The sequence below is a fragment of the Gorilla gorilla genome, chromosome 6 (genome assembly GCF_029281585.2).
Source record: "Gorilla gorilla gorilla isolate KB3781 chromosome 6, NHGRI_mGorGor1-v2.1_pri, whole genome shotgun sequence".
Classification (NCBI taxonomy): Eukaryota; Metazoa; Chordata; class Mammalia; order Primates; family Hominidae; genus Gorilla; species Gorilla gorilla.
In genome coordinates, this window is record NC_073230.2 from 82,532,382 (window position 1) to 82,552,477 (window position 20,096).

The 20,096-nt window shown below is 44.3% G+C and overlaps 1 protein-coding gene across 2 annotated transcripts in view; it reads right to left on the minus strand.

Annotated features, from left to right (window-relative positions):
- BAZ1B (bromodomain adjacent to zinc finger domain 1B) overlaps positions 1 to 20,096 on the minus strand; it is an 84,087-nt gene that overhangs the window by 2,123 nt on the left and 61,868 nt on the right. For both annotated transcript variants that reach the window (XM_063708599.1, XM_031012695.3), the window contains exons 13-18: positions 16,975 to 17,157; positions 8,283 to 8,430; positions 6,976 to 7,123; positions 4,703 to 4,818; positions 1,419 to 1,564; positions 161 to 264 (exon numbers count right to left, since the gene is read on the minus strand). In XM_063708599.1, the coding sequence (XP_063564669.1) occupies positions 161 to 264; positions 1,419 to 1,564; positions 4,703 to 4,818; positions 6,976 to 7,123; positions 8,283 to 8,430; positions 16,975 to 17,157 (845 nt within the window). The remainder of the gene's footprint in view (positions 1 to 160; positions 265 to 1,418; positions 1,565 to 4,702; positions 4,819 to 6,975; positions 7,124 to 8,282; positions 8,431 to 16,974; positions 17,158 to 20,096) is intronic.

Here is a 20,096-nt window from a genome sequence, read left to right on the forward strand (position 1 = left end):
AACCAAATGGAGAATCTGCACAGCCTTGACGGCAGTGCCCCTGCCACTGAGACACGTCCTGAAAAGCAAGGGCTTGGCTGAGAGCCCCTCAGGGGCTCTGGAAGCTTTTAGAACCAGCTAGGCCACTCCTCTCCCCTGCACCTGAGAACACAGCGCTCACCTGAAGGGCCAGCTGAAGCGGTACTTCACGATCTTGTGGAGGATCTCTTCACACTTCTGCAGCTCCAGGCTTTGCCTCCGGGAGCTCCGCTTGGTCTGAAGCACCTGGCAGGAAAGAAAGAACAATGTTATTACACATTCAAGACAGGAGGAAGAGTGAACAGGGCAGAAAATAAGTGTATCTGCTCAAAAAACGAAGAGAGTTCAACTATTTCCTTGGCGCAGAGGTGCTGAAACCTTCTGATATTCAAGTCAGGGAGCACCCTCGGCCCAGGTGGCAGGCATCTTCCCAGTAGTCCACTCACTCGCCTCCCCCGGGGCCACGGCAATCAAAGCAGCAAAGAGCAGGCAGCGGGGGCCGCCTTTATCAGCAGTCCTGCTGGAGGTCAGCTGAAGGGGGCTACTGTCAACAGGACACTAGCTCTCAGAGAACAGGTGGACCTGGGGTTACAGTGACACCATGGAAGGGCATCAACAAGCCACTGCAGAAAGCAAAACAGGCTATCTGGGCCACCAGCAGCCAATTCTGTGGGGGTGGGGTGCCTCTGGGAAGAAAAGCAAGAGGTCCAATTCCCTTCCTGGGCTCTTCCACCGTAGACATGTGAGGGTTAAGTGGCTAAAGAGAAAAGGGGCGGGGCCTCCATTCCAGGTAGCCATAACAAAGCTGTGATTCACAGCAGAGGCCACAGAGCCCAAGGCTGTGGCAAACTGAGCATCTTCTAATGCCTTATGATCTCCCGAATGGCCTGCCTTAAGCCCCTAACTCCAATTTGATCTGTCAAAACAAGCACCTTTTCAAGAGTTTCTTTTTTGTTCTTTAAAGCTCAAGTGAGATCTAAAAACTACTAAAATTACATTGGTTAAGGAGCAGAGGGGAGGGTAATGTCCCTCCCATAACAACTGTCGACTCAACAGTAAGTGAGGCTCCAGCATTGCTGACATTCCCACAATGAAGACCCAGCCCCTCTGAGCCCACTGGAGACACATGGATACTATTTTTAAATCCTTAATAAGTTGCAGGCTGCCCTCTAACTAGTTTGCAGGCTACAGCAGGAGAATGCCGGACATAGCTGTTCCTGGAGGCCCTGCTGCTTCTGTCTGCGTACAGGCTCACCCATCTGCCTCCCCAGCCTCCCAAGTTTGGTAAGAAGGAGGAGGGGGGAGGCTCCCCTCCCACCTGTTGCCTGATGAATTCCTAATTGCTGGGGTAGGGAATAAGAAACAGAAAGGTTAGAGAAGGGATGATAAATAATTCTCACCAGCTCATCCACCTCAGCATCATCCACAGGTGGTGCCTTGGGCTGAGACCTCCTGGTAGAGTGTGGCTTCTTACCCGGGCGCCGGCCTGACCTTGCTGCAGGGGGGATGACGCTGTGCTTGCCCCGGATGGTCTTTCGAGGTCTCACTGAAAGAAAAACTATGGATTCAGCAGAGAACAATGGAAGGTGAAGGGAGCAGCATCTTCGAAATGGGGGAAAGGGATGCAGGGAGAATCCTTTTCCTGGACAAGGAAAGCAGTGGCCTCCTTTGGTTTTAAGGTGCTCTTGCTATTTTATCTTGCCTTACCTAACAGGACACTAAAAGGCAGTGGCAGCAGATGAAGAATGGGTGCCTTTCATCCACTGCCAAAGCCCTTCAGAGGGCTAGGTCCTTCAGTACTTCTGTCCTGCCCCGTCCTGCAGTTACTCCCAGCCATGAGGCCCCTGCAGGAATCAAGTGTAAACTCTCACTCATGAGAAGCCATTTGCTAATAGGTCAGCCTGGATTTCCCACAGCCCAAGCTCAGCCTGAGCGAGTGGATGTATTTACATGTAAGATGGAACTGGATTGTAAAACAAAGCCTGTGTTGTAATTCCCAGAGTTATTCTACACTTACCATCAGAATCTTTCCAGAGAAAAGCTGGTACTTCCATGAAGGGCCACAAGGCTCCTCATTAAATACAATTTAGGGCTAGTCCCCTCCATAAGAGCCCTGCCCAGGATCCCCAATGAGAGAATAAAGAATATATGCCGGGCATGGTGGCTCACACCTGTAATCCCACCACTTTAGGAGGCTGAGGCAGGTGGATCACCTGAGGTCGGGAGTTCAAGACGAGCCTGACCAACATGGTGAAACCCCGTCTCTACTAAAAATACAAAATTAGCAGGGCGTGGTGGCACATGCTGGTAATCCCAGCTACTCAGGAGGCTGAGGCAGGAAAATCGCTTGAACCTGGGAGGCAGAGGTTGCAGTGAGCTGAGATCACGCCACTGCACTCCAGCCTGGGAAACAAGGGTGTAACTCCATCTCACAAAAGAAAACACACACACACACACACACACACACACACAAAGGCACTGAGACTACTTGTGTCTCAGGTTTACCACAGGTGCTCAGCATCAAGCCAACCGGCATTCCTCAGTGAGCCCTGGGAAACAATGTCATGAGGATTAGCTCCAGGCTCTCCACCACCTTCCCTTGGGGAGTGGGGAGATGACACTGGACACAGAGGTCTAGAAAGCAGTGACACGAAGAATCGAGAAACACTACTTTCCATTCTATTTCTGGATCACGATAACCCTTTCTTGGCTACTTTAGGGTCTCTAGCTCAAGCCCAGGCTAGTAAGAAAGGGTAAGAAGCTGATGCTTAGGTGCTAGAACCTTGAGCTGCACTGGGGAACCACATCTTTGGTGGTCTGAAAGATAGAGTTGACAAAAAGCTCTGAAGTACCAAATACTTCCCAGATCCTTTTGGCAAGTTGAGGCCGTAGAAACTTAGAAAAGCAATTCCTTGGAAAGAGAACTACAACGTAGAAGTGGAAAGCAATCACTAGCTTACAAATAAACAGAATCAGTATACTACCATATTCAGGATCTGCCCTCAGAGAGATCAGGCGCAGTGGCTCATACTTGTAATCTCAGCACTTCGGGAGGCCAAGGCAGGAGGATCACTTGAACCCAAGAGTTCAAGACCAGCCTGGGAAACATGGCAAGACCCTGTCTCTACAAAAAAGCCGGGCATGGTGGCACGTGCCTGTAGTCCCAGCTACTCAGGAGGCTGAGGTAAGGAGGATTGCTTGAGCCTGAGAGATCGAGGATACAATGAGCAGTGATCATACCAGTGCACTCTAGCCTGGGCAACAGAGAAAGATCCCCCCCACCCCCCCAAAAAAAAAATATGTTCCCAAAGGTGTGCCCAAGTCACTGACTCTGACCAACAGAAGAGGATATCCCTGAATGCAGGACTGATGGGCCATTTGTTCACTTACCCTAAGATACCTGAAAAATCAGGCGTAGTGAACAAACAAAAAGAGCCCATACATATGTGAGAGCTTAAGGTATCCCACATCACACCTCTGGAGTATGGGGGGGAAAGTGGGAGGATAGGAGAAGACGGGCAAGCCCAAAGTCATTAGGTTTTGGCAGTCTCACTACAGTAAGAGACTAGTCATGCCAGGCATCCTCATCCTCTCTCTCACTCCTTATACCAAGTATGACCATTCAGAGCTGCTATGATCTTGGGAACTGTACCACTGCTTCAAAAGCTCATTAGAATTTTGATCTGTGGTCTGTTTTCTACGAACCTGTAAAGAAAAGTGTATTGGCCGGGCATAGTGGCTTATGCCTGTAATCCCAGCACTCTGGGAGGCCAAGGCAGGCAGATCACTTGAGCTCAGGAGTTCAAGACCAGCCTGGCCAACATGGTGAAACTCCATCTCTACTAAAAATACAAAAATCAGGCAGGTGTGGTGGCGGGTGTCTGTATACTCGGGAGGCTGAGGCAGAGACTGAGGTAATCTGAGGTCATACCACTGCACTCCAGCCTAGGCGACAGTGAGACCATCTCAAAAAAAAAAAAAAAAAAAAAAAGTGTATTTTGGAAAGAGGGAGGCTGCTAAAAGAAAGGTTAGACTGGAGGACATTAGCCACAAACACCAGACTCTCCAACAGTCATGAGAAATGAACATGAGAGAATGAGAGTCAATGCGGTGAACACAAAAGATGATGCCTTTTTTCCTACTGGCATCTAGTGAGAACAGATCTGAATCTTCCTAACATCCTTCCACCTAAGCCTTCAAATAATCAGTCGTCTCTTTTCAAACCAGCAAAGCTATAACCCTGCACACTGCAGGGAGGAGAAAATCACTGTAACCAGACAGAAAAAGTCACTCTCTGAAAGCAGCGATAAAACAACAGCCAAAAGAACTGTCAGGAGATGGCAATGGGCCGAGATCTTCCTTCCCCATTGTCCCCATATGCCGAGGGGCTGAGAATCAGCAGCCTTGGCATAAATATACTTGGGACCATGAATTCTACTAAATCTTAGAGCAAGTGGGTTGATGTTACTGAGATCAAGCCACCTTCTCTCCCACCAGGCAGGAAGTTAAACGCCATCTTGGAAACCCATTTAAACCCATGGCAGCTAAGTTACGCCACAGTCACAACACGAGAGAAAAGGAAGAGGGCAAGCCGGCCACACTACCTGCTGCCAAGCCAGCCTTTCCAAGCGTTCCAAGCTTAGAAGACTGTGAAATCAACTACAAAGGCAGACAAAATACTTACATCGCAAACCAGCCACCTCATAATCTTCTTCCTCCTCCTCCTCTTCTTCCTCCTCTTCCTCTTCATCACTCTCATCATCTTCACTGTCCTCAGAAGCAGACTCTTCAGTATAGTTCCTGTGGGTAGAAAAAATAATGTAGGGAACACAGTTTTAGCCCAAAGTGGTCCTAAGAAGGGCTCAAATCCCACAGGGATCAGGAAACTTCTCTTCACAGACTACATATGTATAACGTATGATAATACAGGGAGGGAACCTGAATGTAAGCCAGGAGAGTTTTTCATAAAAATGAAAAACCAAGTTTCAACAGCATGCCTCATGCCTCCTTCTGCCAGGCCACAGAGTTTGGACAAGATACCAAAGGCAACAGAAATTAAGACCAAAATGCAATCCTACCCTTCCCCACACAAAGCAATACAAAACACTGTTTCTTTTGTCTCACAAAAAGAGCCAGATAATGTAATACATCAGTTACTAAAAGCTGTCCCCACCTCTGAGGTAGACTGAAAGAATAAACAGAGCCCAGACAGGTGTGACTTCACCTTGATGGCCCCCTTCCAGGAGCTGAAACAGCTTGCAGATGACCATAATATCAAAGCAGTGGTAATCCCAGCTCGGAACAGCTGGTCCAAAGCCCCACCATTTCAGAGCAACACGTCTCATCTCTAAGTGCAGCTGGGATGGAGCGCAAAAGAACCTGCTAATACTATTAAGGTGGGGTCAGGATCAAACAGCTCTGCCCCTTAGAAGGAAGCCCAGGCCGGGCACCGTGGCTCACGCCTGTAATCCCAGCACTTTGGGAGGCTGAGGCAGGCGGATCACCTAAGGTCGGAAGTTCGAGACTAGCCTGACCAACATGGAGAAACCCCATCTCTACTAAAAATACAAAATGAGCTGGGTGTGGTGGCGCATGCCTGTAGTCCTAGCTACTCGGGAGGCTGAGGCAGCAGAATCGCTTGAACCTGGGAGGTGGAAGTTACAGTGAGCCGAGATTGTGCCATCGTACTCCAGCCTGGGCAACAAGAGTGAAACTCCGTCTCAAAAAAGAAGCCCAAGCCAGAGTACCTATAAGCTGCACATTTTACAACCCCAAATTTCAGTGTGGAAAACAACAGTATTATCTTGGCAAATACAAGGTGTCTCCTCTTTACAAGGCCCGGTATTTGGCCTTATTGAGATTCAAATAAAAAACAAAGCACCACCTCTACTCTCAGAGCATTCATAATCTCATGGGAGACAGACATGTATAAAACCAGAGACAAGATCCATGCACCAAAATACTACTTCAGAGAATGGAGGTTCAGCTGGAACACAGAGGAGAAACCATGAAGCCTAAGGATGCAAGCACTTTTCAAAAGCGCAGTGAAATTTTAGCAAAGCCATGGGCAGTTTACCCACTGGGAATTCTGGGCAGAGAATGTTCCCAGCTGGGAGAAAGGCACAAGAGGCAAGGATGAACAATAAACGGTCTGTAACAAGTACACAAATATGGGATCTAAAGCTAATAAAAACCCAAGCTGGTATTGTGTAAGAGTCTCAGAAGTGAGGCCAGGAATTGGGACATTATTCTAGAGGCAATGGGAAGACTAGAAGTTTGTGATCAGGAATGTGAGCAGATCTTTGCCTTGTGTACAGCACTCTGGTGTTGCAATAGTTGGGTGGATAAGAGGGGAGAAGACGTGATATAAGAAAGAGGAGTTGAGAAGCCACCAAAGGAGTCCAGGTGACAGATGTAGAAGGGACAAATGACAGCGGAGACCACGGAGAATGGAGAGCAAGAAACTGGATCATCAAACATCTGGGCATTGGATTGATATCGTGGCAAATTAATGGGTTTGTAGGATGAGGGAGAGATGTTCATTTCCAAGTTGACACCCAAGTTCTACTCATGATAGGGAAGAAAACATTATGTATCGGTAAGGAAGGTAATGAGTGTGAGATTTTTAGCAGTGGGTGATAGCAGAAGTAATCATGAAGACACAGGAAGTGGGCAACAGGAGGCTAAAGGCAGAGAGAGAGATTTCATTACTTGAGAAGAAGGTATGATCAAGAAGACAGAGAATGTGGCTGGCAGTGAAAACTAGAAATGTCAACATTCAGCTAAAATTAGCTCAGTCCTTTGAGCTCCTATTGAAGTACTGTAAATGATCAGGCTCTGTACCCAAAAGATGAACTTAAAGCTCCTTAGATTCATTCTGTTTGAATAACTCAAGCTTAATTATAACAGCTATTCATATTTATTCATTCAATTATTTTTAAAAGAAAAGATTCTCACCTGCCACGGGAGTTGCGCCTGGCAGTAGCGGGCTGGCAAGCTGGGCACTGCCACTCACCATCTGGTACTTCATAGAGGGCCGGCCTCAGACAAAACAGGTGGAAGGCTTTATTACACTCATCACACAAGATCAATTTGTCATCCTCACCTGCAGAGAGATAAATGTGAATAGCATTGTTGGGAGCACAGCAGCAGTCAATGAGCTGTAAGGAAGAGGCAATCACCCTACAATTCAAGGCACACGAGGAGACATGTTCCATAGAATGCTACCCAGTTGTTGCTTTGTAAATGCAGGCATTTTCTAAAAAGAAATGTAGCATAACTTAGATTACAGATAATTTGGGAATCGGGTCTCCTAATTTATATCCCAAAACTTACCCATGGCTATGACAGAACAGTTAACAATTACTAAGAGGCACAAAAAACCCAAGTGAGAGTAGGAAATTTTGCTGCTTTTTCGACCTCCCCAAACGTTTCTCAACTTATGCCTGATGAGTGTTCTCTCTCTCTCTCTTTTTTTTTTTTGGAGACAGAGTCTTGCTCTGTCACCCAGGCTGGAGTGCAGTGGCGCGATCTTGGCTCACTGCAACCTCCGCCTCCTGGGTTCAAGTGATTCTCCTGCTTCAGCCTCCCAAAGTGCTGGGATTACAGGCGTGAGCCACCGCGCCCGGCCCCTGATGGGTTCCCTTAAACCATGTGGTTTCTTACATTTGAAAAAGTGTTGTGCTGAGTCAACTTAATATGGTCATCTCTCCTTCCAACCTTCATTCTAGAGCGACTGAACGCTTTACAGCAACTGAATGATTTTACGTAGATCTTTTCATCTCTAACCTAACTCAGAAAATAACTCTAGCCACTGAAAAGCCAATCAGTAAGGGGCTTCTAACCATGAAGTTCCTTTTGCACATATGAGACTGCATGCCACCCTCTGTACCCGGACTGCCTCCTGCTGAAAGCACATATCTTACTTCACAGATGACTAAAGTTCTGAGCCAATCAAAGGATTTAAAACTAAACTAACTAAAATAGTTACAAGGATTAACTAATTTTGTTTTCTGTAGAAAATCAGAAGATTGAAGAGATCAATTGCTTTTATGTTATGCTCTAAACTGAGGAACAAAGGGCCTGCTCTGATTCCCTGGCACGACATTTCAAAGACTGGCATGTTACAGACCTGCAGGAGAGTAAAATCTATACCACACTTATATTCTGTGTACACAAAATTCTTTTGGGTAGAAATGAAGATCTTGGGAATAGAACTCCTACTCCCTAATATACCCACATAAGCAAATTTGATTTAAATATACCTTTCTTTCGACAAACTTTGCACCTAGCATTTTCTGCGGACATATCCCACTTGATACAGGCATCAAGCATCCCAAGCAGCACGTGCATCCTGGAGAAAGTCTGAGCTTCCCGGATTGCTGTCTTCCATTTCTCCAGTGCAGATGCAACCTAAACAGAGACCAAACCAGGCCAGCATTACTACACTGACCAAAGACACTGAGAGAGAACTAGGAACAGGGGACAGTATGAGAGAATTCTGAGGACACTTGCCTCCTAGAACTTCACTAATCTAAACCATTTATTCTTATAAAAGGCTCCAAAGGGGGAAAAAAACTTGCCAAAGGTCACACAGAGATGCAGTGGAGTGGGTGGATGACTGGGGACAAGCATCTTCTAGGGAAATCCACCTAACAACTCAGTATAATTTAAAAATAGGATCACCTGTATGCTGTAAATGCTATAATGCAACAATTTTAGACAGCTAATAAAACTCCAATTTAAAAGATAATCAATAACCTACCACACCACCACCAATCCAATACCACAGCTGGATTTCAATGCCCTGCCCGAAGCAAAGAAGTCCTTGTGAAGTAATGAATCTCCTAAAGGAAAACAGCCAGTTATCCTGGAAAGTCATGGGCTTTAAAATACAGGTGCCAAGGAACAAAGACAGTTGATTCTGTTCCGAAGTGTGGTACTACACAGACTGGGGAGAGGGATGAGGGGAACAGGGCTGCTTTTTCTCTTTCCTATAGAAACAGAGAATCACAGGGAGCCTTGTGTGTATAAATTTATGAATAACAAGGATAAGTAATATAAACACACACACAAAAATCTACATTTAAGAAGCTGCTAAAGTTCAACTGGAAACTGACTGACTCTGTTGTAGATATTTCAACATCTGCTTTGAAAAACAGCAATCTCCTTCCTTACTTTTGCAGAGCTCCTCAGTAAATTGAGGTCCACAATCACAGCTGCCTTGCTGTCTTCTCCCCTGATAAAAAGAGAGCTGACAGACACTACTGCAGATTCTCTTCTTGAGAGGATAACCCAAATCTTTTCAATGGAATATCAATGTAAGAATTTCAGGTTCGGTTCTTTAAAAGTGCTTGAGAACTGGCAGGGAATGACTACCAATGGGCTTTGCTGTCCTCTAGTGGACATTCACATGTAGTGCACACAGTATGGAAGAAAACAGTCATGGGCAGTCCTGCTCTTTACTATTTCCTATGAATTATAAAATCTGAGCATCCAATAGCTCATCTGACCTCATTAAAACTTTTTTTAAATTTGAAGGTGTTTTGGGAATAGGCTTATTTAACCTCGTTTTTTTAAAAAACAGATTTTAAATAGTATCATACAATAATAGGTAGCCCTTGTAACTGGCTTCTTTCACTGAGCATGTTTCTAGGTTCATTCGCAAAGCATGTAACAGTACTTTCATCAGTTTTACTGCTGAACAATATCTCATTGAATAGACATTGCACATGCTGTTTATCCATTCATCAGCTGACAGATACCTGGGCTGCTTCCGTATTTTGGTTATTCAGAATCACCCCATCTTACGATGGGTCAAACCTATGACTTCACAATGGTGCAAAAGTGATACACGTTCGGCCGGGCGTGGTGGCTCACGCCTGTAATCCCAGCACTTTGGGAGGCCGAGGCGGGCGGATCACAAGGTCAGGAGTTCGAGACCAGCCTGGCCAAATATGGTGAAACCTGGTCTCTACTAAAAATACAAAAATTAGGCGGGTGTGGTGGTGTGTGCCTGTAGTCCCAGCTACTCGGGAGACTGAGGCAGGAGAATTGCTTGAACCCGGGAGGCGGAGGCTGCAGTGAGCCGAGATTGCACCACTGCACTCCAGCCTGGGTGACAGAGCAAGACTTCATCTCAAAAAAAAAAAGTGATACACATTCAGCAGGCTCCTCGACTTATGATAGGGTTTAAACCCAGATAAAACCATCATAAATTATAAATACTGTAAGTCAAACAATGGGTTTATTGGGACATAGCCCCATCCTAAATTCAGGAGCATCTGTAATCAGGATGTCCGGACAAACGCCACCAAAGTAAACAATCAAACAAAACCCAGGATTTTGCCAAACAATATATCAGTCTTTTCTATTTAATTCAATAAAACAAAATAAGCATTAAAAACCGAAATCAACCACTATTACAAAAAGAGATTTGAGAGACAATCCATTTTTATAAATAAGGAAGCTGAATCCTAGATTAGAGACTGATAAAAGCTCATGCAACAGCCTAGTGCCAGTTGAAAAAACTTTGGCCCTTGCTAAGTGGAAACCTTCAAAGCAAAGAGCAGTGGAAAATTTCAAAGCTGTGGCTGAGTTGACCTCTGGTAGGGAACCACGAGGTATAATGCCATTTTAATGCAGAACACTGCTGAACTACTTAGTAGGCAACCTAGTTGATTTTCCAAGAAACTCTTCCATGCTTTCCATTTATGTACTGTGTCTGGACCTGCAAAGTTCTCACATTTTCCTCCCCAACTAAGCTAAGAACAAGTCTCATCTGACAAACTAAAATGAGTTTACTTCACTGTGGAACACAGTACTCCAGAAGTTAATGAGAACCCTACAGTGATGGGTGAGTTCTCAATGAGAAGGAAGCACTGTTGCAGGAAAAGAAATGGAAAGGACAGACGTGACTCTTGGACAGATCACATCAAGAAAGAGACTCTTCTGTATTGAACTTGAGTTAAAAACAAAACCTATGTAGTAGTAAGACTAAAACTTAAGCCTAATGAGAAGAGATTTAGCTAAGGAGACTAGTTAACTGTTTAATATCTTAGACATCTAAAAGGTTACCTAGGCGCTATACACAGTCATTTAAAAGGAACACAGGGCCAGATGCGGTGGCTCCTGCCTGTAATCCTAGCACTCTGGGAGGCCAAGGCAGGTGGATCACTTGAGCCCAGGAGTTCAAGACCAGCAACATGGTGAAACCTTGCCTCTACAGAAAAATACAGAAAAAGCCGGGTATGGTGGCACATGCCTGTGGTCCCAGTTACTTGGGAGGCTGAAGTAGAAGGACACCTGAGCCCAAGAGTTTGAGGCTGTAGTGAGCCAAGATCACACCACTGCACCCACGAGCCTGAGTGACAGAGTGAGACCCTGTTATTCATTCATTCACTCACAAATAAAATAAAATAAGCATAGGCCGGGCATGGTGGCTCACGCCTATAATCCCAGCACTTTTGGAGGCCAAGATGGGAGGAGCACTGGAGCCCAGGAGTTCAAGATCAGCCTGGGCAATGTAGGGAAACCCCTTCTCTATAAATAAATAAATAAATAAGTAAATAAAAATTTAAAAATTAGCCAGGAATGGTGGCAGGCACCTGTAGTTCCAGCTACTCGGGAAAGTGAGGTGGGAGATCACAAGCCTGGAGTCTGAGGCTGCAGAGAGCCTGGGCAACCCAGTGAGACCCCATCCCAAAAAGTAAAGACATTTTTAAAAATAAAAGAAACACAGGAAGGTGAAAACTAAATCCCAGCAAGATAATGACACACCACATAGTAAGTGTCTCAGCTTAAGTCATGAATTAAATCTTTATCTAAACTGAATTTTCTTTCTCCACCCTGCTTACCTCTTATCCAAAATTATCTCCCCCATATCACATATCATCCTCGGCCTCAGGAAGAAATGTAGGGGGAACATGACAACTATGTATAAACATTTGATAAGCTTTGGAAAGGACAGCAGACTCACTCTATGTAAATGCGGAGGACAAACAAGAACCAGCTGTCAGTGACAAAGAGCCCAATTTCAGTTCAATCTGAAAAGGCCTATGCTGTCCCTCCCATGACCTGATCCACTCCTACACATTCTTCAAAACCCATCCTCTCTTCCCTCTGGTAAGTTTTCTCTAGTGTGCCCTGGGTATCCCTCACAGTGAGCCTGAGTACTGCTGTTTCTCATCATTACTGGTCACACCACAGTAAGCGTCCCCTGCCGGTCTCTCACACTCAAATTGAGTTCCCTGAAGGCAAGAACTTAAGGCTTTTTTTTTTTTTTGAGACAGAGTCTCGCTCTGTTGCCAGGCTGGAGTGCACTGGTGCGATCTCGGCTCACTGCAACCTCTACCTCCTGGGCTCAAGTGATTCTCATGCCTCAGCCTCCTGAGTAGCTGGGACTACAGGCTCGCGCCACCACACTCACGTTGTGTGTGTGTGTGTGTGTGTGTGTGTGTGTGTGTGTGTGTCTGTGCGTATTTTTTTTTTTTTTTTTTTTTAGAAGAGACCAGTTTTCACCATGTTGGCCAGGCTGGTCTCGAACTCCTGACCTCAAGATCCGCTCGCCTCAGCCTCCCAAAGTGCTGGGATTACAGGCGTGAGCCACCGCACCTGGTCCTGAACTTAAGGCTTTTTTACTCATCTCTGTAAAACCTCCAAACTTACTAGTGACTGGCACAAGCAGGGCTTTACCAGATCTTTGTGAAAAAAAAGGAAAGAAGGCAGGGAGAGGCAAATCTAAAATTAGGGACAATATTCCTCACTAAATAATGTTTAGGACCTCTCCCATAATGTAGTGTTCTCAAATTCTTTTCTTCACAAGTAATCTTAAGCAGAAATCTAATACACAAAACAGACAAAAATGGAGCTGCTATTCTATTAAGTTTCATATTTATTAATAAGTAACACAAAATTAAAAGACCAAATGTGGCTGGGCGAGGTGGCTCATGCCTGTAATCCCAGCACTTTGGGAGGCCAGGGTGGGTGGATCACTTCAGCCCAGGAGTTCAAGACCAGCCTGGCCAACACAGCAAGGCCCCGTCTCTATAAAAAATTTAAAAATTAGCTGGGCATGGTGACACTCGCCTATAATCCCAGGTACTCAGGGCAGGCTAAGGTGGGAGGATCGCCTGAGCCCAGGAGTTTGAGGCTGCAGCGAGCCATGACTGCACCACTGCACTCCAGCATGGACAGTAGAGACCCGTTTCTAAAGAAACGCAATAAAATCAGAAAAGAGCAAATATGACATCAGGTAGATCTGTGTGGACTAACAGGACGGAGGGGACAGATGTTTAGAATATACTGGTAAGTGAGAAACTGAAGACTATTGTGCACAGTATAAGTTTCCACTTTTAATAAATCCAACAAATCTTTGTATATACATAAAAAGGACACCAAACTATTAAAAAAGTGACATCCTTGGGCAGTGAAACTAGGGTGGGAGTTATATATTTTACTTACCTCTCATTTTATTCACTTACAATAATAAAGCATGCTACATTTAAAAATAAAAAGTGAGGAAACTGGGTATCTAATATGAAAAAAATGAAGCTGAAGCCTTACCTTCTACCACTGACAAAAATTAACTCAAATGATCAAAGACCTAAATGTAAAAGTTAAACTATAAAATATCTAGAAAAATACAAGAGAAAGAAACGTTCAAGACACTGAATCTGGCAATGATTTCTTGGACATGACACCAAAAGTGGAGGCAACAATGAAAAAAAATAGGTTAAGTTAGACTCCATGCAAATGAAATGCTTGTATGCAAAGGACACTATCAACAGAATGAAAAGGCTACCCATGGAACTGGAGAATATATTTGCAAATCATGCATCTGAAAAAGGGTTATTATCAAGGACATATAAACAACTCCTACAACTCAACAACAAAAAATCCAATTTAAAAATGGGCAAAGGACTTGAATATATATTTCTCCAAATAAGGTAGACAAATGGACAATAAGCACATGAAAAGATGCTCAACATCATAAATCATTAGAGAAAAACAAATCAAAACCACAATGAGATACAACTTCATATCCATTAGGATGGATACTATTAAAGAAACAGGACATTAGTATTGGCAAAGGCTGGGCGTGGTGGCTGAGGCCTGTAATGCCAGCACTTTGGGAGGCCAAGGCCGGCGGACCACCTGAGGTCAGGAGTTTGAGACCAGTCTGGCCAACATGGTGAAACCACGTCTCTACTAAAACTACAAAAAAAAATTAGCCAGGAGTGGTGGTGCACGCCTGTAGTCTCAGCTACTTGGGAAGCTGAGGCAGGAGAATCGCTTGAACCCAGGGGAGTTTGCAGTGAGCCAAGATCACACCACTGTACTCCGGCCTCAGCGACAGAGACTGTCTCAAAAAAAAAAAAAAAAAAAAAAAAAAGTATTGGCGAGAATGTGGAAAAACCAGAACCCTCATGAGTTGCTGGAGAGAATGTAAAATCGTACAGTCACTATAGGAAACCATACAGTGGTTCCTCAAAAAGTTAAACACTGTATTACCATATGATCCAGCAATCCCACTACTGGGTATACAGTGAAAAAAAATTAGAAGCAGGGACTCAAATATTTGGCTTTTTTGGTTGTTTTTCTTGTTTTTTTGAGATGGAGTTTTGCTCTGTTGCCCAGAGTAGAGTGCAGTGGCTCCATCTCTGCTCACTGTAGCATCAGCCTCCTGAGTTCAAGCAATTCTCCTGCCTCAGCCTCCCTAGTAGCTGGGAATACAGGTGTGCGCCACCACGCCTGGCTAATTTTTGTATTTTTAGTAGAGATGAGGTTTCACCATGTTGGCCAGGCTGGTCTCAAACTCCTGACCTCAGGTAATCTGCCCACCTCAGCCTCCCAAAGTGCTGAAATTACTGGCGTGAGCCACCACGCCTGGCCGGGACTCATTTGTACATTCATGTTCACAGCAACATTATTCCCAATAGCCAAAAGACGGAAGCAACCCAAGTGAGTGGATCAACAAAATGTGGTACATAGAGACATGATATAATAAATATATTTGGTCCTTCTCCGCAGAATAAAACCTTAATAGGAGTGTCTTTCGTTATTCAGAGGAGCCCCTTTGGATCACACCTAAATTTATGCTAATGAGGCTTTCAATGAGACCTCTAGTTATGGGGCTGGCCACCAGAAAGACCAGATGATTAGAAGACTGGAATGTTCAGCCCTACCCACAAGCTCCTGAAAGGCAAGAGGAGGGGAGACTTCGGAGATTAAGCTCTACGAAGATACTGGAACAAGATCTGATCAGCTTCAGGTAACACACTCAGAAGCTGGAAGGAAGGAGTGTTCAGAGAACACGTGAAAGCCCCACGTACCCCTGCTCCGCCACCTTCCTTGTTCCACACGTCTCATCCATCTGGCTGTTCCTGAGTAGTATCCTTCAAAATGACCCGGTTAACCTAAGTAAAATGCTTTCCCGGGTTCTGTCAGGCATTCTAGCAAATTATCATACTTAAGGAGAGGGTCGTGAGAATCCTCAATGTATAGATGGTACAGGTGGCAACGTGGGGCTTGCGACTGGCATCTGAAGTGAGAATAGTCTTGTGGGACTGAGCACTTTAACTTGCAGGATCTGACACAAACTCCAAGTAGAAAGAGTCAGAATTAAACTGAATTTTAAGAGTAGTTGGTATCAGCAGAGAACTAGAGAGTTGCTTAGTGTGGTAAAAACCCATGTATTTGGTGTCAGAAGTGTATGAAAAAGTTTTGAAGGCTGATGGTGGTGATGGTTGCAAAACAACGTGAATATACTTAATGCCACAGAATCGAACACATAAAAATGGTAAATTTGGGCTGGACGTGGTGGTTCACACCTGTAATCCCAGTACTTTGGGAGGCTGAGGTGGGCAGATGACCTGAAGTCAGGAGTTCGAGACCAACCTACCCAACATGGTGAAACCCCGTCTCTACAAAAAATACAAAAATCAGCCAGGCATGGTGGCATGCACCTGTAATTCCAGCTACTTGGGAGGCTGAGGCAGGGGAATTGCTTGAGCCTGGGAGGTAGAGGTTGCAGTGAGCTGAGATTATGCCACTACACTCCAGCCTAGGCAAGAGTGGGACTCTTTCTCCAAAAAAAAAAAAAAAAAGTAAATTTGTATGTTATGCATATTTTTACCAAAATTTAAAAAATATCTAGAGCAAGCATGGCTGGGCGCAGTGGCTCACGCTTATAATCAAACTTTGAGAGGCCAAGGTGGGAGGATAGCTTGAGGCCAGAAGTTCAAGGTTACAGTGAGTTATAAGCAAATCACCGCATACCAGCTTACACAAGAGCAAAACCGTGTATCTAAAAATTAAATAAACAAATTGTTAATGTGTTTAAAAGTCACCACCACCTTTTTAAAAAAGAAAGTAAACTGGTAGGCCAGGAGTGGTGGCTCACGCCTGTAATCCCAGCACACTGGGAGGCCGAAGCGGGTAGATCACAAGGTCAAGAGATCAAGACCACTCTGGCCAACATGGTGAAACCCCGTCTCTACTAAAAAATACAAAAATTAGCTGGGCGTGGTGGCACGCACCTGTAGTCCCAGCTACTCGGGAGGCTGAGGCAGGAGAATTGCTTGAACCTGGGAGGCGGAAGTTGTAGTGAGCTGAGATTGCACCACTGCACTCCAGCCTGGTGACAGAGCGAGACTCCATCTCAAAAAACAAACAAACAAACAAAAAAAACAAAAAAAAGTAAACTCTGGTAAAGGTGGGAAGGCCACATCCACTGTGACCACCACCCAATGACCAAGAAGCAGGGCTGCACTCCACAGGCCAGTGTGAAAACCACAGAAGGGGTAGAAAGTGATTAAAAAAAAACACACACACACAAAAAAACACTCACTCAGGGCACAGTGCCTATAGCAGCTAAAATGCATAGGGTTAGATTATTTTAAAACCAAATCAACTCATCTACGGAATCATAAACTACAACTTATAACAACAAAATACCTTTGCTTCCTCTACCATTTTCTTCTCTTCATCCACTTCCTCAGTTTTTGCTGAATCTTCACTTTGGAGTTTTCTTCTCTTTTGCTTGGGAGCCATGAAGCCTTGGAGAAATTTCTTTATGACACTGGCCTGAAGGGCAATCACACACTCGCCAAAATCCTTCAATTTCTCTAATGAAATGACCTATAGGAAAGGATTTTAAAACCAGACTGAGAGAAGGCCAAGAGGAAGACGAAAGGAATCCAACCTCAAATTCAAATAAATCTAAACTCAAATGCCACATAACATTCATTAAACAAAATCAAGAGCCACATACCATTAATTTAACTGTGCTCCTCAGTTCACTGCATGGCTCATGCATTTAAAAGTACTTGATTGGCCGGGCGCAGTGGCTCACGCCTGTAATCCCAGCATTTTGGGGGGCCAAGGCGGGCGAATCACCTGAGGTCAGGAGTTCAAGACCACTTTGGCCAACATGGCAAAACCCCATCTCTACTAAAAATACAAAAATTAGCCAGGCTTGGTGGCACGTGCCTGTAATCCCAGCTACTCGGGAAGCAGGAGAATCACTTGAACCCGGGAGGAGGAGGTTGCAGTGAGCCAAGATCGTGCTACTGTACTCCAGTCTGGGTGACACAGCGAGACTCCGTCTCAGGAAAAAAAAAAAAAGAAAGTACTTGACTACTTCCCTTTTCCCAGCTAAGGGATCCACTAAATGGCAGAAGCCCCCCACATAAAGGAGTTACATAGTTGATTCATTCAATAATGACTGAGTGCCTACTATGTGTAAAATACAATTTTAACACAAAGACACACTAAGAAAGTAAAATAAAAATTTACTGACTTTCCATCTTAATGTTTTTTTTAAAATTTTTTTCTTATTTGTAACTTGCTTCCAGCATGTAACTAACTATATGTAAGGTAGTATGTTTTACAAACTTGATCTCCTTTTTTTTATTTTTAAAGAGATAGGTCTCACTGGGTCACCCAGGCAGAAGTGCAGCAATCACAACTCACTGCAGCCTTGAACTCCCAGGCTCAAGTGATCCTCCTGCCTCAGCCTCCCCATTAGCTGGGACCACAGGTACATGGCATCACGCCTGGCTAATTTTTAAAATTCTTTTTAGAGACAGGGTCTCACTATGTTGCGCAGGCTGGTCTCAAACTCCTGGCCTGAAGCGATCCTCCTGCTTCACTGATCTCTTTTTAAGCTTCACATCTACCTGATAGATGAGGAAACAGAAGTTAAATCACTTCATCAAAATCATGCACCCAACCAGGTGTGGTGGCACATGCCAGTAGTCCCAGCTACTCAGGAGACTGGGGCAGAAGGAGTTTGAGGCTGCTGTCAGCTATGATCTGTGAATAGCCACTGCACTTCAGACTGGGCAATATAACAAGACCTATCTCTCTCTCTCTTTTTTTTTTTTTTTTGGTTTTTTGTTGTTGTTGTTTTTTTTTTGAGACGGAGTTTTGCTCTTGTCGCCCAGGCTGGAGTGCAATGGCGCGATCTCAGCTCACTGCAACCTCCGCCTCCTGGGTTTAAGCGATTCTTCTGCCTCAGCCTCCCGAGTAGCTGGGATTAAAGGCATGTGCCATCATACCCAGCTAATTTTTGTATTTTTAGTAGAGACTAGTATTTAGTATTTAGTATTTTTCTCTATGCTGGTCAGACTGGTCTCGAACTCCCGACCTCAAGTGATCTGCCCACCTTGGCCTCCTAAAGTGCTGGGATTACAGGCATAAGCCACCGCGCCCGCATGAACAAGACCTATCTCTTAAAAGATCAATTAATTTAAAAATAAAAAGAAAAGAAATAAAAAATGTCCTTAAACACTATCTTGTCAATCACACAAGACATGCCAATTAGAAGATAACATTTTAATAGTCACAAAGAAAACTAAGAAAAATGACAACCTAATGTCAGCAAGATATAGGTCTGAATTTGGCACAAAGTAGGCAATTAATGAACATTTGCCACACAAAAAAGTAAACATGTAACATCTGAAACCTGCAAGATCCTTTGGGTTCAATAATTCTTTTAAAAAAAATCATTAAGAACCATAAAGATGTTTAAATCCTTTTCCCCAGGAAATGTACCAAGAATTCATCACGAGATTAATTAAAGAGAAAAAATGTGCATATGTAAGATACACATATTATTTGCTTATTCCAATAGCAAAGAAAAACAAGCTAAAATAGTTGAAAAGTACTTATAAATCAGGAAAAATGGCATGGGGGAATGCAAATGAAACTGTTCATAAAAATCACAAAACTGTAAGAGCACATATGTTGGCTGGGTGAGGTGGCTCATGCCTATAATCCTAGCATTTTGAGAGGCTGAGGTAGGAGGATCTCATGAAGCCTGGAGTTTGAGATCAGCCAGGGCAACATAGTGAGATTTTGTCTCTACAAAAATTTCCATGTGTTTGTGTGTGAAACAGGGTCTTGCTATGTTGCCCAGGCTGGTCTCGAACTGCTGGGCTCAAGCAATCCTCCTGCCTTAGCCTCCCAAAGTGGTGGGATTATAGACGTGAGCCAACATGCCCCGTCTCTACAAAAAAATTCTAAAAATCAGCCAGGCATGGTTGCTTATACCTGTAGTCCCAGCTACTTGGAAACCTGAGATGGGAGAATCACTTAAGCCCAGGAATTTGAGGCTGCAGTGAGCAATGACTGTGCCACTGTACTTCAGCCTGGGTAACAGAGGGGACTTCATTTCTTTAAAAAGAAAAAAAAGACAAAACATCATAGCGCATGAGGAATTTGAAAAGACCCACAAATATTAATATGTCTAGAATTATGTGGACTTATTGATTTAAAATCAGTAAAAAACGGTTTACAATAATAATTGATGGATACTATTCACCAATCTTTGATACCTAAACCTACCTGTTACGGGGTACGGGATCTTTTGAAAAGTTTCACCTATACCACTTAAGGGTCCCTCTGAGCAATAAAGGACAGGACTATAATGACAGCGCACTAGACAACATGAGTGATGCCCAACATAAATAGAAATCTGAGCTGACTGAGTGTAAAGAATGGGCAAGTGCAGGATATGCAAGCATGTTTCACACCTGAAAGCACAGGCATCGCAAGGTAAAGATGTTAAATGATGC